Genomic DNA, 22,246 nt, shown 5'->3' with positions numbered 1-22,246 from the left:
AGCATTCTGATATAGCATTCAGAAGTTTTTTATTATTGTTCCAGTTACATAACACTTCAATGCAAGTAATTATTGTCTGTAGTGTTTTATTTCAATGGAACCCAAACCTCATATAGAGGTGGGGCTCCACTTCATCTACCTCTGAAGGGTAACAACCAAACTGGGGGAAATGGAGCAGCCATTATGCCCAAGCATTCCTACTGCACAGCAGATCAGCAAAATCAAGCACCATTCTGCATTGGTTTTGAAATTTTGGTCACAGTGAGGAATGTCACCTTCTGGTCCTCCAATGCCTCTTGCAGCAGCAGCAACATGCTTTTCCTTAGAGCTCTTCTATCCCATCACTGCCTGGGCCCTGCCTTGCTTAGTTCCTGCAATCTGATAAGAGCGCAAGGTTGTGAAACTGCTCATTTGTACTGCGGTAAATAAACTTAGCATCAGTAAAAGAATAAGGGAGAGTGAGGGGTACAGTATGGGTCACTTCAGAATAATCGAACAATAATTACATCCTCTTTAACCATACTCTCATTGTGTACTACGCCGTGTCTGGTGATCAGGAACCTTACTGATCGCAAGTTTGTCTGCTGGATTTCTTTATACCACGTCATACGAAACTAATCTTGCTTTATAAGCTTTTTGCATATGCACTATATCACCTGTTTAGTAAAGGGGTTGATGGGACACAGGTAATGAGATGACTTCACCTTTTGAATGTCAGCCCTTCCAAAATTCAAGAAAAAATATTAGATCTCCCATTTATGAAGAGAACATTGTGCCACTGGTCTGTTAGAGCAATAACTTAGGAGGAATCACCGGCGCTGGATCCAAGTCCCCCTTTAGCAATGCAAAGGTTTTTGTGTAAAACAAATTGATCGTTGATCCTCCTAAAGTAGTAACATTCCCACACACTAACACATCCTCATGCTGCTCTCCTTCTAAATGACAAGGTAACAGTAATGGCACGGATCCCATTTAACAGTTGTGGGACAAACTGAAACAATGAGGCATCTAAGGCATAGAGCAGTGAACGGGTATATGCTTGTTCAGGCTGAGGAATGGGACAGAAGCCCAACGAGACAGCATTTACAACCCAGCTCAAGGCATGCACTGCAGGTGTACAGCTTGTATTGCTGCTGGGGATGGTCACACGCACTCCTTCCAATTGGTCAATTCAGACTGTTCTTGAGGGCAAAAGGAAGGATTGACACAAGTAACATAAGAAAACCTTTCACGACAATCATAAAAGAAACTCAGAAAGTGTTAGTTTATTTTGACATTCTATACCTCCTTATATTTGTACATATCTGTTAATCCAGCAACAGAATGGTTTCCAGATTGACCATTCACAACACAACACACAACATGACTATCATAAATACAGAGTGTTCCTTTTTTTTCCCCATACTTTTTGGCCTTTTTAGTTACTTTTGTAAACATGAACAGAGTGTATCCTGATAAATTAACAAAAGGCCAAGAGATTTAACAGCATAATGTAGGATCCCTATTCTTTGACAAAACAAAAACGGGCAGGCATATCATTACTTGTAGCTGAACACTTTTTCATATATAACAAATCTAAAACAAATGCAGTTACGACATGCAGTGTTAACCTAAACCAGTCTGTAAAGCCAGGACAAGCCTTTTTTACAAAGCCATTTGTACAGGGCTTATGCCAAATGGGCGGTATCATAATTTTCAATAAAATGGAAGGTTCACATGATAAGTTAAGCACTTGATTTCCATTGTGTTAATAGGAAAACATATTTGATTTAAAATCAGCACCCTCGTCAGAGAACAGTAAATGCCCACATTTTAGTAAACATTCAACCCTTTGTTGGCTCCACAATAAGATTTTGTACACAGGGTCAGTGTCTTCTTTAGTTAAACGTTTCCTGCAAGTGTATAAAGCTTAACACACAAAAGTCTTGGTTCAGTTAAAGTTTCAAGCCAGAGATGTTCAGAAACAAATGGTGGTTTTGTTAAAATACTGAAAATTGGATTTCATATAGGTAGTAATGAAGCCACTTCTACAAAATGTATCTTCACACATCTACCCTCTAAAACAAATCCTTGACAAGAGTGCCAAACTATGAGCTCAAAGCTATTAAGATGCACTGCCTGAGTTGCATGAATAAGTACATGTCCATTTCACCTTACAATCTGCATAGATATGGAAAACATCCATTTTCCTTCTGTAGGAATTAATACTCCTATTGCATAGCAGTTTGAACCACTCCAGGTGCCAGGTTTAAGAAAAAATAAAACAGTGACTAGCTACAAAAGACTTTTTCTGAGCTCAACGTACTACTTGGAATGGCTCAAACAGAACACCAGTCTCAATTCCCCATCTTAATTAAGAGTTACAGTATAAAAAAAATGAATTCCATGTTTTAGTGAAATGGCTTACTCAATATACCTCCTATTTAAGGAAATCTGCAGAAGTTCTCGTCACTTCAAACTCAACAGATTTAAAGGTCCTGTTAATTTATAATTCACTTGTATCAGCACATTAATTAATGCTCAGTTGAAACCCTCTTACATGTCACCCACATGTACAATCTTACATGAAAAAGAAAAGCAGTGGAAAATGCAAAACTAAGCAAAATCCCCACATCTTTCTCCAGTGAAAAAGGCTACTCAATCATGCGTTTATAAATAACTGCGCTGGGAAAACCTCTTGAATAAATATGTTAAAATTAATCTATTAATTCTAGGCTGACTGCTAGCAACAACTATTAGCACTTTCAGTTTATGTGACAGATCCTGCTGTCTCTGAGTGCAAGAAAGAGACAGATTATACAGTAACAACAGAAAAAGAAGCTGAATTTAACGGAGGCTCTTCGTGAAGTACCAGCAGACACCCCAGCTGAAAATCCTGTTAACCCTGTGAACCACTCTGTAGAAGTAATTGCAGCAACTTCAAAAGTGGATAGACCATCCACTAGACACATACACTATAGACGTATGATAGATACACGATGATAATGTACACTTACAAATATTTCAAAGGGGGAACTTTCTCGTGGAAAGGATATGGAAATAAATATCTTAAAATCCAGCCCTAATCTTGTCACTCTGTGACAAATTCCTTGGGAGTACTCAATCCCAATCTCATGGGTCACATGAATTCCCTTTACCTTTTTGTACATTATTAAGGAAACGATATTGCATGCCGCTTATTTATAATAATCGCACGCAAAGGAGCACGATGAGGTCCACCAACATTGGCATTTTTGAGAAATAAAAATCGTATGAGCTTCATTCTTTTTGCAAATGTAAATTAAAAACAGCACATAAATAAAGTATTTCAAGTGGTTCACACGTTAAGAAGAATTCAACAATGGCCGAGTCCATCTTCAGTCTAGAAAACTAACTTGCTGTCGGTTCTGTAGTGTGCAGGAATAGCTTACGTTTTTTGTGTAACTGGAAATGTGCTATAAACTAGACATTCAAAACATATTCCTCTTTTTTACAGTACTGATTTTTACTAGGTATATTTGTGTGTGTATATATATATCTTTTCAATAACTGATACTATAAAATAAAGGAAATAAAAGAAAGGATCCCCTCCACATCAAATTCTAGGTTTGGGTTCTGCTGTCAGGATGGATGTGGACTAGGAGGAAGAAAGTCTGAAAAAGTACTTTGTAGATTCAGAACGCATGTGTATGCCAGTACAGCTGAGCGATCTGTGTATGTACTGGCACGCTTACTCTTATCAGCACAACCATTTGAGTCCAGATGCAGGCCACTATACAGCAAGTACTGTCAGGTCCCATCGCGAGGTAGAAGATTCAGTGGATACAAACGGTAGCCATTGACCCACATGGGCAGCGTGACGACTAGCTGCCAGTCAGCTCCAGCCACCGGCTGGCAAATCCACCCGGCGTCGCCGGGTGTCGCCGAACCAACAATTTCCTGGACTGTGAGTGTTTCAAGTTCAATACTTGGTAAATTAATTCTCCTCTCACTTCTTCCTACGGCAAGGAAACAATCTTTTTCACGTCAGGTGTTGCTTCTGCAGCACCCTGTCAGTACTCAGGTTCTCCCGCCTATCAGCCGTGATACGTGTTCTCGTGGCTTTTAGAAACGATCACATTAACCACCACGGTGTCACCATATCATGGCCAATGTAACCGTTGCAGTCCATTACCATAGGTCACCCAAATAGTCTGGGGTGGGGGGGGGCAAATGGCCGATTCCAGGGCTCCAGAATCCAAACCCAGTCAAGAATGGTTCTTTGCACATGAGCTCCTGCAAAAGAGGTGGACACTTGCACCAGTGACACTACTGGTCTGGCAAAACATCTTGAGTTAGAGCGGTTTCTGCATGTTTGGGATCAACAGCTGTGCCATGGGAAGAAGAGGGCTTCAGCCCCTCTGCGCCCAGCCTGTTAGGGCAGCTTCATGAAGAGGCTGTTGTCCAGCGCAGGGCAGGGCATGGGGAACTGGAACAGGCTCATGTCGGCAGTGAGGGCTGCCATGGCAGCGGGGTCGTGCTCGATCTGGGTCCGCAGGGAGGGGTCGATCTTCTCCAGCCGGCGCTTGAGCCTCTTGGCCTCCCGCTCGCGGATCAGCCGCGCCTGCCTCTTCTCGGGCGTCTCGTTGGCCCGCTTCAGGCGCATGGCCTCCCGGTCGCGCTGGAGTCGGCGCGCCCTCTGCTCCTCCGTCTCCTGCATCCGCTGCAGCCTCTTGGCCTCGCGGTCCCGCAGTCGCCTCAGCTCGCGTTCCTCCGGCGTCTCGCAGGCCCGCTTGGTCTTCTTGGCCGTGCGCTCGCGCTCCAGCCGCTGGAGCCTGGCCTCCAGGGGCTCGTTCTGCCGGCGGATGGCCCACTTCCTCATGGAGGAGGACTGGGACTCCACCAGCTGCTGGTAGGCCACGCAGCTGTTGCAGACCAGCAGCACGCCGGCTGGGTAGATGGGCATGGGGCTGAGGATGTCTGGGAGCGGGGGGAGGGCAGTGCCCGGGGAGTTGAGCCCGTCGGGGAGCGGGGGCAGAGAGGAAGGCGAAGACATGAGGCTGTCTGAGAGGGAGGGGAGCGAAGAGGCAGGGCTGCTGCTGGGGTTTGAAACGATGCTGTTGGCAAGAGCGTGAACCATGGAGGAGCTCTGTTCGCTGTTGCTGTTCTCCATGTGGCTGGTGTTCAGGAGCTCTCGCACCTTCTCCCTGTGGTCAAAAGACAAAGCAGAAGCCAGGGTTAATCAGTGACAAACAGCCACCGTCGGCCCTGCTAATGCTGAAGAACACTGCTAGCTCACATGGAAGCTTCCTAATAATATTGTCTGACCTTTGATCTGCTATCCTTAAAACAACTGACTTCCTGGCTTGGCTCTTCTGACAGTGTCAGCACAACATAAGCCCCCTAGGTAAAACACAAGACATGTATTTCTGGGGTGTCGTTTCCTTAAAGGGGACCATCAACAGCTAAGCTGAAAAAGAGAGGGGCGAGGAGGCAGGGGGGCGGTAGGCACACCTGTTGAAGTTGCTGGTGTCAGTGAAGCGGGATCCGCAGACAGCGCAGTTAGACAGCCGGTCCTCCGAGTGGATGAGGAGATGCCGTCCCAGCGAGCCCGGTGAACTCAGGGCACGCCCACACACGGGGCACACGTAACTCTTGGTGCTGGTGACCATCGCCGTGTGCTGCCAGTCCACAGACAGAGACGCACCAGGTTAACCACACGAACAACTCACACAAAAATAACCCCATAAATCAACATAATAAAAGGTTACGCCAAGAACAGTTTTTAAGATACATTCTTATCTGCACAGATTGTGCACAACAGTTCATAAGTAATGTGCTGATGTGGGAAAATGGTGTGGCAAGTCCTGAAACTACTCAATAATGACATAATAGGTCTTGTATGGTTACAATCTTGAAATAGTTTACAGTGTGTCAATAGTGTCCTTTTAGGTTTCCAAAGATTACAATCAAGCAGCATTGTAGCCCTGTCAGTCCCCTTAATTATCAATAGTCTAGACTGCTTACCTACATTAATGTCAAGTAACCCAGGATTAGTGATAATTAGGTCTCTGAACCGCTGCTTAATGTGTGCTAATTTTTCTACTCCTAGTAAGAGAAATGAATTGGAGAAATAATGTTACGTTTGCAGATTACTCCGATCAGGGTTTCTTGGCAATTTTGTAACACAGGATTACCGTAAAGTACAGGGGGTCCCCAATACACTTCAGGATTAGAGAAAGTTTGAGAACAGAAAGTTGTGACTTACTTATAACGAAACCGATACAGAACATTTTTATAAAACTATAAAAGTGTCAATTTTGCCCCAACAGTAGAGTACATTACCATACATGTACACGTAACATTTTTCCTTCAATTCATCACTTTTGACTTGCCAATCATTTTAAGCGACTGGTGGAGTCCCAGTCCTCCTCCATGAGGAAGTGGGCCGTCCGCCGGCAGAACGAGCCCCTGGAGGCCAGGCTCCAGCGGCTGGAGCGCGAGCGCACGGCCAAGAAGACCAAGCGGGCCTGCGAGACGCCGGAGGAGCGCGAGCTGAGGCGACTGCGGGACCGCGAGGCCAAGAGGCTGCAGCGGATGCAGGAGGCGGAGGAGCAGAGGGCGCGCCGACTCCAGCGGAGACCGGGAGGCCAAATTCTAGAGTGGTAAAAGCGCTCACCAAATCGCAGTCCGGACTCTATAAACCAGGAGTCACAGGTTCGAGTATGGGTCAGATGGGTCAGGTCGCTAGCTGACTGTGAGCAGGATTCCTTGAGCAGGGTCAGGTCACTAGCTGACTGTGAGCAGGATTCCTCAAGCAGGGTCAGGTCACTAGCTGACTGTGAGCAGGACTCCTCGAGCAGGGTCAGGTCACTAGCTGACTGTGAGCAGGACTCCTCGAGCAGGGTCAGGTCACTAGCTGACTGTGAGCAGGACTCCTCGAGCAGGGTCAGGTCACTAGCTGACTGTGAGCAGGACTCCTCGAGCAGGGTCAGGTCACTAGCTGACTGTGAGCAGGACTCCTCAAGCAGGGTCAGGTCACTAGCTGACTGTGAGCAGGATTCCTCAAGCAGGGTCAGGTCACTAGCTGACTGTGAGCAGGATTCCTCGAGCAGGGTCAGGTCACTAGCTGACTGTGAGCAGGATTCCTCAAGCAGGGTCAGGTCACTAGCTGACTGTGAGCAGGACTCCTCGAGCAGGGTCAGGTCACTAGCTGACTGTGAGCAGGATTCCTCAAGCAGGGTCAGGTCACTAGCTGACTGTGAGCAGGACTCCTCGAGCAGCTGCGCTTAGCTAACAGGGTAGGGTGGGAAACGTTGGCTGGGGCTCTCCTGGCAAATACAGTGACCACTCCTGGGTGCATGTGGGTGTGTGTCACTGTCAGTGAGGGATGCGGCGCCTCTCCTACAGGGGGCGGTGTTGCCAGTGATGTGTTAATATACAAGAGACTCTGCCTATGCTTCCCTGCCCCTATGTCAGGATGTGGGGTCCCTTGCGGACAGATGGAGTGGCTGATGTGTACTACAAATAATCTAAAATAAAATAAAAATAATGCAAAACCCGCTACCTGGTAAACATGTGCGATGAGCTGCTCAGGACTGCCAAACTCCAGCGTGCACAGCGGACACAGGAACCCATTCCCCGATTCCCCCTTCTCCTCACATTCCTGCCGATGCAGCACAAACAGCAATAAGAGTTTACACTTTACACTGTCAGAGTTGCTCCTATCCAGGGGTTTAGAACAGGCGTTTTAGATCAGCCTCACAGTTATAACTTGGAGTTTATCTTCCATGACATTTTCAGAAAGAGGGGGAGTTGAGTCAAAATAAACTACATGGAGCAATTTGAAGTCTGGAAAGAATTATTAATTTTTGAAGACATGCAATTAAATTCAATTTATTTTTATATAGCGCCTTTCACAACATGTTTGCCTCGAGGCGCTTACAAGTGACCATACATGTTGCGGATACAGAACCTAAAAGCCCAGAAGACAACGGAGGAGAGGAACCAAAACCTCCTTAGTAAGGAGAAAAAAAGGAAACTCAAAGAAAGAAGAAAAAGGAGGGATGGAGGTTACTCTGACCTGTTGTAGAGGCAAGAAGAAACATTTGACCACACTGTCACTTTTTGCACTTTGCACAATGAAGACACACTCCTCTTGGTTATTGTTCCATTTCAGCTCTCACTTACATAACTGGGTATTTAACTGACCTAATAAACAGTAATAATTAACCTCAGTAGGTTGGAAGCTAGCTTTCTAACTATTGCCTATCAAGATCTCCAGCTTTTGAGTAGATACAAAAAGTGTGGCGGTTCTAATCAAACACGTTGCTGGTGCAGTTAAGGATTCCTTAAAGCGAAGAGCTCAGATGCAACACGAATCAGCAGGTGTATGGGACCCAGGACCAGAGCCCAGCTAAATTTCTGCTCAGCCCTACTCTTTTCAAAAGGACAGTTTCTGTAAATAAAAGGATCCCAGTGTATTTTAAGGGTATTCCAGTATCCCCCTAGTTTCATAAAAATAGATCATTTTAGCTCTAGTTAGAGTGAAATGGGGATCATGGAACATAGGAAATAGATGAGGTAGTGTATGTTCATTTTTATCACGGAAATTCTCTTATGTAGCTGTAGATTAACAGTATACCAGTACATCATACTTAAATATGAAGAAATAATGAAATGGGTCAAATAAACTGAGATATTTTAATTATCCTAATTGCTTCATTACCAACATGTGTTGCAGGCAATTTTAAGAAACTATGTATCTGAAAGGGGTAAATGTTATTATACCAAATAAAAGAATGTCACAACCTTAATCAGAGAAGAATGACAGCCAATTACTTGCAAACAAAAATAGGTCATCAGCCTAGGGCATATTTTGTCTACAAAAAGTAAGTAAAATGATGTAGTTATTTACTTGCTTAGCAGATGCACTTATCCAAGACCACTTACAAACTTTACAACATTACCTAAATTAAACTCAAAAATACATGCTGAAGGTCAGACTGGAAGGTCCCCAAGAGTGGCAAAGGCATCAGTTTTGAGAAAGCCCCTGTAGATAATGTCCGCATAAGGGCCATTGCATAAGAAATCAATCTCATGCTGACCTTTTTACTTTGATTAAAGATGCTTTCCCATGGGAGAAATGGTTGCACTGTGATTTCTGGACCTCAAGGACTAACCATTCAGGAAACAGAGGTGCTCAATGTTGACTCATTTTGGACCCCAACACTATCCCCACCACTGATAAACACGAAAGGTTGATTTTGATATAACCTTAAAGCTGATAAATGGAGGTGTCAGACTATTTAATATATCCTGTGAAACCAGTTATGAAAATAGTCACTTTTTACCTTTGACCTCTTTTTTTCACATATTTAGACCCTTGTTAACATCTCACTAAGTTTCTGTGTTGTGCCCATTATTGGTTCAGGAACCACATACACTTCAATACAGGGTGTCAGGTCAATCTTCCACATGAATACTCTATATTGCCTAAATAATGCATTGATTGTTCTGTTTCAGCAGGGAAGTACACTCGGAAATTACTTTAGTTTTCACATTTGTTTATTGGCACATTTGACTGTAATGCAGAAAAATAAAATAAAAAACTGAAGTGGACAACATTACTTGCACAAATTGGCATCTGCACAGAGCAACTTTATTAGTGCTACAGATTTCAAGGCTTGATGTGACCCACTTGCAAGGCAAGTTAGCTCAGCACCAGCAGCCACACATTAGCTACGAAGCAAGCTGAAGGCACAGAGTAAGCGCTTATGTGTAAGGGCTAAAGCGGTGTTGTCCCCATTTGAAATTAATTAGCTTGTCAACTTCCAGACTCAGGCCAATAAATTTAATCTTCGAATGAGGATGATCCACTTTTCAAAGAATCCATCCTTGCAGGCTCGGATGCAGAGCAAAGTGAAACTCTTTCTACTGAAAGAGTGCAGGTAAAATAAGGCTTTAGAGGCATTAGAGCTATACCTTGTAAGAAAAAGTATCACGGAACAGATTACAGATTATTTTTACTTCTAGTAAAGTAAAAACTTTTGGGGAGGCACTGAAGAAAAGGCTGAGGAATGTCTTCTCAGAGGTAGTGATGGGGAAGAAAGAAACCACCAACAATAATGTCCTGGAATAACAGGAAATAATGCTGTTCAACAGCCACCAAGTTCAAAGTAACCCATCACATGTCAAGGACAGCAAGGGCCCTTTAAGAAGAGAAAGAAAACTAGCAAATCCCAATCTAAAAGAAAGGGGAAAACACCTCCGGAGGAGACTTCTTAGAAGATTAAACCGTTCTATCAGTACAAAGATGATTTTGTTCATCTATACTAAAAAGCCGGGATGGCAGGACCACCAACAAAAGCAACAGTCTTTCTGAGGGTTTAAAAGGAAGAGAATCCCATCATCCACACAGGCTTCTCCATATTTGCATAGCTGACCCTGAAAGAGTATGTGTTAGCCGGCAGTAGCAGCACACACTATGTTAGTGGAATCCTCAATGCGCCAGAATGCAAAACTGATGTCTGCTAAACACACACAACTCATTTAGATGAGCCTTTGAGTCAGTCATCATGGTTTATCTCGGCTCATGCATTTTCTTCCTGGTGTTGCTTGCCGTTAAGGTCCAGTCAGCTCATCTCCTGAATGAGTATACAAAGGAGTATAGGAAGAGGAAAGCAACAGTCTGAAGTTGGATCTGTCCATCTGTGAGCCTGTTGATAGGTTTATAGAGCACAAGAAGATGGCTTGTGAAGGAATCTGTCAATATAACTTCATCAACCCCATTAAATAGATATTATATACAGCGGAGAAATGAACTTCCTCAAAAAAATGTGCTTGGTATTTTTTTATGTTGCTCAATATTTCTTGTCATCCAAGATGAGTTCAAAATAGTTTACTTTCCTAGCTGTTCTGATCCAATAGTTGTAGATGTGGGGGATGTGCACAGCAAAACATCAAATTCCTTGAACACTGGCTTCAAAGCAAAAAAGAGGGTTAAAAAGTGAGCCTCACGGGTAAATGGCTTTTTTATGACCAGAAGTTAAACCTGACACCATTTATTCACAGGTCTGCTGTGTCTCAACCAATAATGAGTACATCACAATCTTCAGGCAATGTAAACAAGGGTCTAAACTGTGACACACTTCAAAAGCCGAGTTTACGCATGTTGAGATAAACGAGGGCATATGTCAAACATCACCTAATTCTAACACAAACTATAGAAAAGATTGAAAACCTATTTAAAACAAAATAACAATCACCCTTCTGTGTTTATCGGTGATGGATCTCTATGGCAGGTAGGGAGGTCCAATCCAGGTCCTGAATGGTTGGTCATTCAGGTCCAGAAATCAATCAAACCATTTCTCCTAAGGGAAGGCATTTATAATAATTTTACTTAAAATCAAAAGAGGCAAGGCCAAAAACAGTAACTGTTTGACCGATTTCATACAGAATAACCCATAAGGAAAACCACCGTCTGGTACTGTGGTTCCAGGCTCTACGGCTAATAAACTCATTTCTCATACGCAGATCTTTTCCAGGCATGCCCCAAAGACTGGCATGGACTGAATTCAGAGAGAATATTGATTAAAATAAAAATGGGCATTAGGCATAGCTGCTCCTACACTAAACATTCGTCTGGGTTGGACGTCACAAGAAGACTCAAAGAAAGACGAAATACAATCCCACATGGCCCCAGCCTCCTTCACATTGGTTGGTCTTATACAATGCAATTATAAATGAAGGGCTAGAGACACAGGATGAGTCTCAAGAGTTGCGCTTAACAGATCCCAGCTGTGTATCAAAATGCAGGACTGAAAGTACTGATTCAACTTGTGCAGACCACTAAATAGCCCTACCTCATATACAACACAAAATCAGAGGTGTTTTTAACACTCCAGCACTGTAGATGTACTTTACAACACCATCGTCTTCCCTTATGTTAGTTTATTTTTTATTTTTGTGTAATTGGTTGCATTTGTGGTGTATTTCCATGTTAACACTTCTAATTGTAATTGTTCCATTTCCCTGATAAACACCTTTTTCAGCCAAAATAGCTCCTGCAAAGTCCTCTCAAAGTTTAGTGTCAGGAAGTGTACGGAGGAAGCAAATTAGCACTGCAAAGCCCAAAAGATAAACATTCTGAATTTAGGCTCAACATTGATGCACAGCACGTCTCCCATGAGCTGCTTTAGTTCGGTACCTGCTGCTGATGCAGCAAGCCAATCGTGGCCAACACAAAAAATAAGAAACAGAATAAGGAGAAAAACTGCATAATAATAGTCCTTTCATAGTAATATCAACCTTGAGTAAATTGTGTATAGGCCCTCAGGTTTAAAGGATTGTGATGAATATCAGGTCCTTTTCTGAAACCAACCTCTTTGACCCCCCCATCAGGAGGGACACTCTGACTGTTCTTGGTGCACATCATGTTGTCATCAGCCGATGTGTTGGAAGAGTCGTCTTCGCCGTGATTGTCCGGATCACTGTCGCTGTCCTCTGCAAAACACAAGAGGTTTTTACACTGCTGGTCAAAGGTGAAACTCGACTGGACACTTCCTGTCTTCTGGCCAAGCCCAGCTCTTTTACATTAGCCAGCTCTTTAAATTTCACTTTATTTAAATGCTCTTGAACCCAAATTGCAAATCAAATTGTATTTCCTGAGTACAGACAGACATGATCAACAAAGGCAGTCTCTGTTCGTCATCTTCTTCAAACATATTGCATGAGTGAGCTTTTACTGTCTAGGTTCTTGATCAGTAAGAGATGTTTTGAGAAGATATGTATTATTTGAGAGAATCTCCCTCTGTTCCTCAGGTTATGAGAGGAGAACAGCAGGCAGTACAATACATATCACACTAGTAAGGACATTATGCCCTAAAAGTGATGGGGAGGCCGATAACTTTTCTACCCTCAGCACATTATTATATCATGGCTGTCTCAACAGCCATCATCTGAAGTACTGTCGAGCCTCCTATTCTCAGATCAGCTGAACCGTAGGAATATACGTGCCAACATGTTCTTGATGAAAGTCTACATGTAAACAACCTGCTCTGACTTGCAGTTCCTGGGAGAAAGACTCACCTGTTCCACTCTCCTGTTCCTCTGCTTCCTGAGAGTTGTTGCTGTGGCTCTCACTGTCCTCTGCGAAATCCTCCCTGCTCTCTGTCTCCATAGTGCGCTCGGGGCCAGCTAGCCCTGCTGTGGGGAAAGGCCCTGTGGGCACAAGAGGAAAAGGGGAAGGATGGTCACCTCCACAGCCACCATTAGGTTTCAAGTAGGATTCAATAACTAGTTTGGAAAGGGTTTCTTCTCCATATAAGAATGCACAGATTCTGCTATTAATACATACAATCCATGCAATGAAATGAAATGGCTCTGGTACACTGAGCATGGATGAGATGTGAACTTCTTAGAACAAGCAAGGGACAATAAACCACTTATTTAGAATGATCAGAATAAATGTAATCTAGATTTCCAATCAAATACACAATATCTATCTCCCACACAAAGGTTGACCAACAGTTTAATATTCATTCCCAAGCCCCCTGCCCCTGGAATGAGCACACTGGCCAAGTTCCTTCCTGCACCATGTATAGGTAGGGAACACTGCATGCTTATACAAAAATGTGCAGGAAACACACATGCAGTCAGAAAGCAAACTGCTATTCCAGAAGGCAATGAGCTATGATCGCGCACACAGTGCTGACTGGCATGCTGCAGTCCCCAGAGAGGCAGCCTCTATCTGCACTCCTTTCCATTGCCCTAATCCAAGAGAGAGAGATCCTAGCATCCCCCTCTCAGTAGTCCCCCCTTTTCAGGCTGATGGAGCAGTTGTCCCTGGGGTTCCTCCCTGCGCGCTGTATTTCCTGATAGAAGCTAGAGCGTTGCTCTCGGATAACCAAGCGCTGACCCGCACAAATACACTGCAGCACCCTTGTTTCTGCTCTCAGGATGTTACTGAACAGGAAAGAGTCAGCCTTATGTCCAGTCCTTCAGAGATCCCATGCTTGATTTTAGGCAGGCACCCTACAAATAATTCCATTTTGAAAGTTATTTCTGAACCATTGCAATACCCTTCAATACATTCTATCTTGCATGCACACAATTCATTACTTGTTAGGATTACCGGTGCATAAAAGCAATATAAATATTGCTGGCATTCTTTATACTGGAGGTGAATTCCCAATGATTTTAAACTCATAGAACTGGCTTCGTGAATTATGCCTTTGCCCTTCTAATAATAAAGAGATTAATGTTCTGGGAAAAAAACTGCAGATCTGACAAGACTGGATATGGATACATGCATTTAAAAACACTGCCCTGCTTTTTCTAGGTCTTTCCTTCACAGTAATGTTACGAAGATGGGTTTCCTAAATTACAGGGCAGATTCCTGCTCTACCACTTCCATTCCAGGACAAAAGTTTAAATAAATATTTCCCACCACATTGTTATTCCTCACAACAGAAAAAAACAACATTTCAAGTAATTCTTTGGTGTGCAATGGGAGCAGTAGTTTCTGGGGCCGCACTGAACTACTAGGACAAGCTGGTTCAGCAGTGCACAGCCCATGATTGATGTGAGTGAGGCGCCCATCCCCCACTGCTGCATTCTGTCTGTACATCTGTCTCCCTCACCCTTCCCTCCCTCCCTCCCTCTCCCTGCCTGCCTGCCTGCCACTCTGATGTTATCTCTTTGAGTCTGTGTGTCTGTAGGCAGGAGGTGACGCAGTGTCTGACTGAAACCAGACAAAGAGACAAACTCATTAGCCAACAGACACAGAAAGGAAGGGGTGGGGGGGTGGGGGACAAAAAACACAACACAAAAACCAAAACTGGGCTCCAATGGTCACTGACACCAAGTACTCTGGAATTGTCTAACTTATTCCAGTCCCTCCCCATTCATTTTGTACGAGAAGAATTACATTAGAAAATGGATAGCACATCCCCCCAGTCCAATGTGGTAGCGAGCAAGTGCTTCGGGTTTAAGGAAATGCTGGGTCGATGCAAGAGTTGGGACAAACACGTAAGGGCACCTACCACTGATTACAATAGGCCAAAGCAGAAGGAGGCTCCATGCCTCCATCTTGGCTCTGAAAGATCCTTCCATGAAGAAATTCAGTGAAATGAAGAGTCAATAGTTCTCCTGCCTTCAGCCAGTGGCTAATCCAAAGAGAACCAGAAGAGCCGTAATACAGTTATGGCATTGCTGTACTCATTTGTTTAGGAAGCTGTACCACACCAAAAAGATGTTGGGTTTTCCACACAAATGAGTTGAACAATTCCGGTTTCTGACGTGCACCCTTTCTCGCTAAGAACAATCAACGAGCAGACTGCAACTTCAGATGTCATCGGCCCAGAAACTGTAAGGCACGCTTCATTAGAAAACTTCAAGAGAGTTTTCTTACCCCAGCGGCAACACTGTGATAAAAATGCAGTATATAAAGTACTGCTCATTCATACTGTATGTCCCCCATAATAACATCCTTGAATGCAAGCAGACTGCATGTGAAGAGGAGAATAGTCAAATTTACGCTTTGATCGTGCTGAATAAACAAGTGGTGTTTTCTTTTCATCAACAGATACTGCAGGACACTAATTAATTTGCATTGCTGTATATGAACCACGTGCTAACTCTTCTACCTGATAGCCACCAGTAGATTTACTCAAAAGATCCTAATTATTTTTCCCCTGCAGGGAGTCTCTCAATCCTTCAGCAAGTCAGATAGACACCAAGAAAAGAAAGCTGAAACTGCATGTTCATGTTCACATGAGCATTAGAAATATAAGCTGCGATAATTACAGTCTTTCGTTAAAGAAACCGATTCAGAAATCAAGCGATACAGAGCCAAGAAATTGAGCTATTGACCAGGATTTTAACTTGTAACAATTTAAAAGCTGCATTGTATTAAAAAAAAACTGTCAACTCAAACTGCTAAAAGTTTGTATGATGGAAATGTTCAGCAGGGAAGGTCAGTAAAGTCAATTTGGATTTTCCATGTTATTCCCTGGTGCCTTATACTACTCTTTAGCCAAAAAGCAAAGCAGGGTGTGTGTGCTCGCACAGAACCTATGTGAAACAGACAGACAGGCAGGCAAGCAGAGGCAGACAAGCTCTAGGCTGAAATAAAAACACAATACTCCCTGCAATGTAGTTCTTACCATCAGTTTGGTCACTGTTATGTTTTAGACAGAGACATGCTTTAGCAACAGGGACAAGGCTGTTTTTTATTTTTGGTTGCACTATGCGTTAGACCATGAGAAGATTGTCTAAGTATTAGAAAGACATGGAGACATTTTTAGACGCTTATTCTATTGACTAGGGATTACTTGAATGGTTAAAAATGTGGAACTAAACTTCTACATTTGATTTGACCGGACTGGTTTGTTTTGGGTGTACTTACAAAAAAAATCACACCCTGAACAAAACTAGGTCACATGCATTTCCAAACCATTTAAAAAAAAACTGTCTGCATTTAGAATATAAGCCTCCAGCCACTTTGCTCCCACTAAAGATTTAGCAACACAATCCACTTTGATGGACTTAAATGCTCCTTGGCATCCTGCAGAGCACCCCCTTGAATGCTGCGAATTCGAAGGCGTGGACAAAATATGTATCAAGAGATTAATTAGATGGCCTTGATGATGCATGACTTTTTGGACATGTCATTACACAGTCTTCATTTGTGGCAGAAACTCTGTTAGGCAAATGTAGTGTTTAAAATGAGGTCAAAAAGGGAACATATTCATCCATATTCCTTAGTTATGATTCATCAGACACTAAACGCACTGCAGCAGGTGACGTCGTTGTGCTTTTGGTCATGTATCATGGCGTATTCACTTCTTACAACATGTAGCATCATAATCATGAGGTACTGTGATTCATCAACAGGCTGATCATAGCTTAATAAGCCAGGACCAACTCTGTGCTTGTCTACCATATACCAAGCACACACCTCCATCTCCACTGCTGCCAACAGTACAATATCTTAAAACCAAAAGATATCCCAACAAGCCAAGCTCACCAGTGCAGAATCTTTCTGTACCAGTGGGGTGAAGTGGTCACAGATGCATACAAACAACCTCCCTTAACACACAACTTCCACAGCAGCCCATTTCTGATGCCTGCAATGTGCAAATCTCAGCTTTGCAACAGAAGTCATCAATGGCTTTAGAAATGAAAAAATGGGTCAAGCTGCTCCAATTAGGCAAATAAGTAGTTGAAGACTATAACTCAGAGCTCTGATGAAAAGAGGACTTAAATGTCCTGTGAACCACCCCAAGCCACAATCTCCATGCATCCACCTCCTTAAATCCCTCTCACACACTGGGAATGTTCCTGGAAGTATGAGCAACATTATTAAAGTCTTGGCATAAACATTGCCAATTTCCATAGATTAAAACTGCCCCTGCCAGTTCCTTTTCTACCATAAAAAAGGAAGGCTATGACAAAAAAAAAACTGTAAATAAGAGGCAAGGATTTGTGTAAAAAAAACTCCCTTCATGACATGTAACTGAAACACCACTAAACTTTACACCGGATTTGTGAACAACCTATTCTTTTGAAATACTGGATTGTTTTTCCCCATAAGAAGGCAAAAACCACAAAAGAGGCCAAAAATATCAAGAACAATCTACATCAGAATAAGAAGTTTTCTTTCTCTCCGTCTTTCGAGAGCAGATTTGGGTTTGGATATGCAGCACCTCTGTACTGCTGTGCAGTGGGACAGAAGGGACAAAAGCAGGCTTACTGTATCCTCAAACAAGCCAGGAATAATAATAATCGCTTACACTTATATAGTGCTTTTCTGGATACTCCACTCAAAGCGCTTTACAGGTAATGGGGATTCCCCTCCACCACCACCAATGTGCAGCCCCACCTGGATGATGTGACGGCAGCCATAGTGCGCCAGAACGCTCCCCACACATCAGCTAGTTCTTCACAACTTGAGAGCCAGCCAACATCTTAACAAAGCATCAGGCTTCAATGTAAACCGTTTTCAATGTAAAGCTACTTCCTTACAAGCTTTACAATATCAACCGATATTGCATTTGGTCGGCCCAGTTTTTGCAAATCAACAAGTTTCAAACGCCAGCATAAACCGATTAAGTAAGACAGGCGAGTTGGGGGAGAGACCAGGATTCTGAAAAGAGAGAGCCTGTTGTGTGTGGACTGCTCTCCTTGGGATGACTAAACAAGCAGCATCTGCGAAAGAGAAACATGATTTCCGTCATGTCGTGCTCCAATACTTTACTTTTCAATTAGGCTATGGAACACGTACAAACTCCTTCATATGGATCCGTCCAGAGGCACTGTTCCATCATCTCAACTTTGATCCCAGCTGTGATAAAGTGCTGGGAATGCCCTCCTCAGGTTGAGAAGAAGGAATATCAATGTTATGGGAATAACATTAGACTAGTTACCAAATCACCAAGACCTCGGTTAACTGTACACCTTTTTCTCTACTGCCACCGAGACTTAACTGAACAATAATAGTGTGTTTTCCGTCCACCACAAGTCATTACACCAACGAATGGAGAAGCGTCCCATCACCGGACACTCGCACCATAAGCAACCTCTCTTCATTGCTCCACGTTGAATCCCACACAGCACTAAAACAAGTGGGCGACTCCCACTCACAGAGTCTCTAGTGTTGTATTGACAGAGCAATGAATTAATTATCTCAAGTGTTTTGTTGACAATTATGAATTAATGACGCTCGTCGGAGTTGCACAGGCAGCTACAATGAAAACAAGGGAGGCGACAAAACGATGTAAGCAGAGATCAGGGTTTCAATGCAGGTATAACACTGAAACATAACACAGTACTGTATAGAAGCTAACATTTTATAAAATCCGTCGACTTACCATTTTGAAAATACATCACATACAGAAGTTCAAAACAGGGAGGACACGACAGCCCCAGGAAAACAATCAACTAGCAACATTGCTGAGTTTCGTTCAACCATCACACCAACAGAACCCTATATTGAGGTCCTGCTGGGGCTGCTAACCTTGCTACGATTAAAATAGAGAGAGATTTGCAATACCTGTGATACCTACAATTAACTTTGAAGGGGTTGGTCTGTTTGCGCCTGGACATATTATCCCCTTCTCCCGGCTGAAAAAAACTCGAATCCCCACCTAGACCCGACAGATTTGAAGATTTCCTCGAACAAAAAAATATATATTTTCCTTAAAAAAAAAACGCTCCCCTTTTTAGGGAGCAAGACTTCAACGGAGTGAAAATGAAATTTAAAAAATAACCCCCAAACGAAAACAAATATCTACCCGGGTAGCGATAAAGAATACATTGGTAGATAGTCGGGGGACAATTTTTTAAATGAAGAAAATCGTTTCAATAAAAAAGACGCGTTCTTTTTTCTGAAAAAAATGAGAATCACATATTCCTTTGATAAGACGCCGTATAATTTGTTTTCTACGGTTTGGCCATCTACACACTTAAAAAAAACCGTTTTGAATGAGGTAAAATCCAGCCCCAGGTTGGGATGTTCTTCGCCGATCAGCCCCGAATTGCCCCGAATCTGTGTCGCTGTCGCTCTGCCAGAGCACTGCAGAGACGCACCGCCGACACTCACTCCGTACCTAGACGTCACCCACGCGCAAGGAATTATGGGATGTGCCGTGGAGCTCTTGGAGGACAAATGGTGGTCGTTGGTTGTGCCGTGTAGAAGTAGCGGGTTAGGTCGTGTTTCCCCATCTGTTCCTTGTAACTTGGATTTGAGTTCACCTGGATCAGTGATCGTTTGTATACTGAAGCAGAATTATTCCTTAAGGGATACATACATATGTGGAACATGATCCTTTTTTCCCCAGAAATGTGTACGTGTAATATGTTGCGAAGGCGTTACTCATAGTCAAATACTTCTGACTGTAACGGGTTCGGTGAAATCGACATCGTGGTATACCTTTAGTAGAGGGGATCCCCTATGTCTACTGGCTTTCGTTCCCGACGATATATTTTACTTGGATACTGTATTGAAGTAACAAGTTCCCTGGTAACTTTGCAAGTTGTTCAACTTAAAAGTGGGAGACTCCGGGTCACCAAATGAAACGTAATAGTTAAAACAGCCGAGGGCGAATATCCCCCCCCCCCCAAGAACCCTGTTTTTCAGAATGTGAACTAACGCCAGTTTCTTAAAGCAAAAAAAAAAGTAATTTGTGTAGAAGCCTGGTTTATTCTTAATGTTCAAAACCGTCTTGTCTCGTTCGTAGCACCAACACTGTTCTTCAGACGAAAATGTTTCAGATGTAAATAATAAAAAGTATTATGTTCCCATATACTGCTTGTTACCGCGACACAGATCCTTCCAGTTGTAACTGCTTTATTCAATACAGGGGCGCGGGGGCAGGATACACGCTGGATGGGATGGTAGTAGATTGGAGGAGAATATACAAGCTCCAGAGATAGCATCCCACATCCAGAACTGGAACCCAGAGCACAAAGCTGCCAGGCAGCAACGCGAACCACGGCGCCACCGTGCCACTCGCAATAGCGATCTGTTCGCCGCCAACTTCAATGTCCAGCCTTACTCTTCTTCAGCACATCTGCCACCACAAGGGGGAGTACAGAGTACAGATTCACATTTATCTGCATAGCACTGATTTCCCTTCGGTCTGAGTTCTCTATGTCAACAGCAGCACTGTGATTAACATATACATAAATCTACAGCTACATTTTTTTTTAAATTGCAAGCAGCTGATAGAATATGCCTTGTTATTCATCCTTGCATTATCCAGGTGGATGCTGCACATTGGTGGTGGTGGAGGGGAGACCCCATTACCTATAAAGCGCTTTGAGTGGAGTATCCAGAAAAGCGCTATATAAGTGTAAGCAATTATTAGAATTATTATTATTGTTGTTGTTAGCAATATTATAGTACCTGTTGATTTTCTGTCAATTACAAGAGTATTAGACTATTATCTTTCCTTTACGTAGAAATGATGCCCGTTAGTTGTTTTGAGGAGTAATACAGATTGAGTGGAGTATAGTAAGATTACGTATCGATCTTTGCTTGATCAAGCAAAATGTGTGTACTGCTTAAATGGTTTGATTGCGGGGGGTCAGTTTTAAAACACACTGAAATTTAATAAAAATATTAGACATTGCTACAGTTTGCACTATTTAAGTTACGAAAGCATAATTCTTATTATATAAATGGAGCAAGATCATGTCTGTACGGTCTAGGAGAGCGCTTGCAATGTTAAGTGGAATACTGAAGTTTAATATACGTTATTGTAATATACTTGCATTTTGCTGTTATATCTGCGAATATTATATAATACTGTGCGAACATCTGACTATGATGTTCCTTATATACAAAAATGAGAAAGGTGTTTTTCTTTTTTACATCAGCTAGCTACACACACTGGGTACATTTCGAGACTCTCGCCGAGTAGGAATGCACCTCGACAGAACCGCAGCCAGCATTCCCAAGAATAGATTGGGACGTACAATTTCCAAATCTGTGTGTAAATCCTGACATCACATTGGAATTCGGTCATTTCTGTAGAGGCAGTTCCTCCTTTGCCAAAGAAGAGCCTCCCTTCACTAGTGACACGACATAGATCATGACGTCATCACTGACTGCCACGAGGTGAAGTCCGGACCGCAGCACTACTCCTACTCCTGTGCTGCAACCTTAACTTATAACTCCTCCGCTTTACCTACACATAAAGAAAATAGATATGTGGGCATGCCTTCGGCCTCGGTTTCTTATTAACCAAAGATTATAAATTGCAGTGTTGACCAAAATGTATCTCTGTCCTAAGATTTCAGTGAGATTTTCTGCATGGTGACATAGTTAAAAGCATTAAACTTTTAAAGGTTATTAAAACCTTTTTATTTCTTTTTGCGGATTGGTTAACGTGATAACTCAAGTATTACACAGTTTTATTTCCTGAGAATAGCCTTGTTATGAATAAAAAACACTGGCTGAACTTTAGAAATGTATTGTCAAATTAATAGTATAACAGTCAACTTTCACGTTTCCCAAGGAAAACACGAAGCTAATTTCCGAAAATCTTGTAGCTAACTGACATAGCAGTACAATACATCTCACTTAGGGTATGATTGATATTTATCTGTATTTATCGGTATTGCACATTTATGAACGCTTGGTATTGCCTGCCTCAAGTCAGCTGAAGCCAGTCGAAGGAATCTACCCTGCCCTCGGACGCCATGTTGGCTCTACGTCCTGTGAGTTTTCATGGGAGATATGTACTCTCCTTGAGAGCCCGAATGGCGTCTTCTTCGCGAACTT

General features: G+C 42.9%; 1 protein-coding gene across 2 annotated transcripts; it reads right to left on the bottom strand.

The window, feature by feature from the left end:
* Positions 1-1,240: 1,240 nt before the first annotated feature.
* Positions 1,241-19,551, bottom strand: znf821 (zinc finger protein 821). Of its 2 annotated transcripts, none has more exons than XM_088614492.1 (6): positions 19,013-19,551; positions 13,048-13,179; positions 12,341-12,462; positions 7,526-7,624; positions 5,473-5,639; positions 1,241-5,165 (listed from the first exon to the last, which is right to left on the bottom strand). In XM_088614492.1, the coding sequence occupies exons 2-6, from the start codon at positions 13,136-13,138 to the stop codon at positions 4,394-4,396; spliced, it is 1,251 nt and encodes a 416-aa protein (XP_088470618.1). In that variant the 5' UTR covers positions 13,139-13,179; positions 19,013-19,551; the 3' UTR covers positions 1,241-4,393. The 2 variants fall into 2 exon arrangements, with proteins under 2 accessions (XP_088470618.1, XP_088470617.1); XM_088614491.1 differs by having other exon boundaries at positions 19,026-19,551.
* Positions 19,552-22,246: the final 2,695 nt, after the last annotated feature.

This window comes from Lepisosteus platostomus, chromosome 20 (genome assembly GCF_059453375.1).
Source record: "Lepisosteus platostomus isolate fLepPlt1 chromosome 20, fLepPlt1.hap1, whole genome shotgun sequence".
NCBI lineage: Eukaryota > Metazoa > Chordata > Actinopteri > Semionotiformes > Lepisosteidae > Lepisosteus > Lepisosteus platostomus.
Note: the sequence above shows the minus strand (reverse complement) of the source record. Positions and strands in the feature narration are given on the sequence as shown.

Bases quoted from the DNA above. Each gene is read 5' to 3' on its own strand.
- znf821 (XM_088614491.1), bottom strand. From the start codon at position 19,065: ATGTCCAGGCGCAAACAGACCAACCCCTTCAAAGTTAATT. The intron at 12,463-13,047 runs GTGAGTCTTTCT...TGTGTTTTGCAG, and splicing joins GGAACAGGAGAGTGGAACAG to AGGACAGCGACAGTGATCCG. The intron at 5,166-5,472 runs GTGTGCCTACCG...TTTTGACCACAG, and splicing joins GACACCAGCAACTTCAACAG to GGAGAAGGTGCGAGAGCTCC.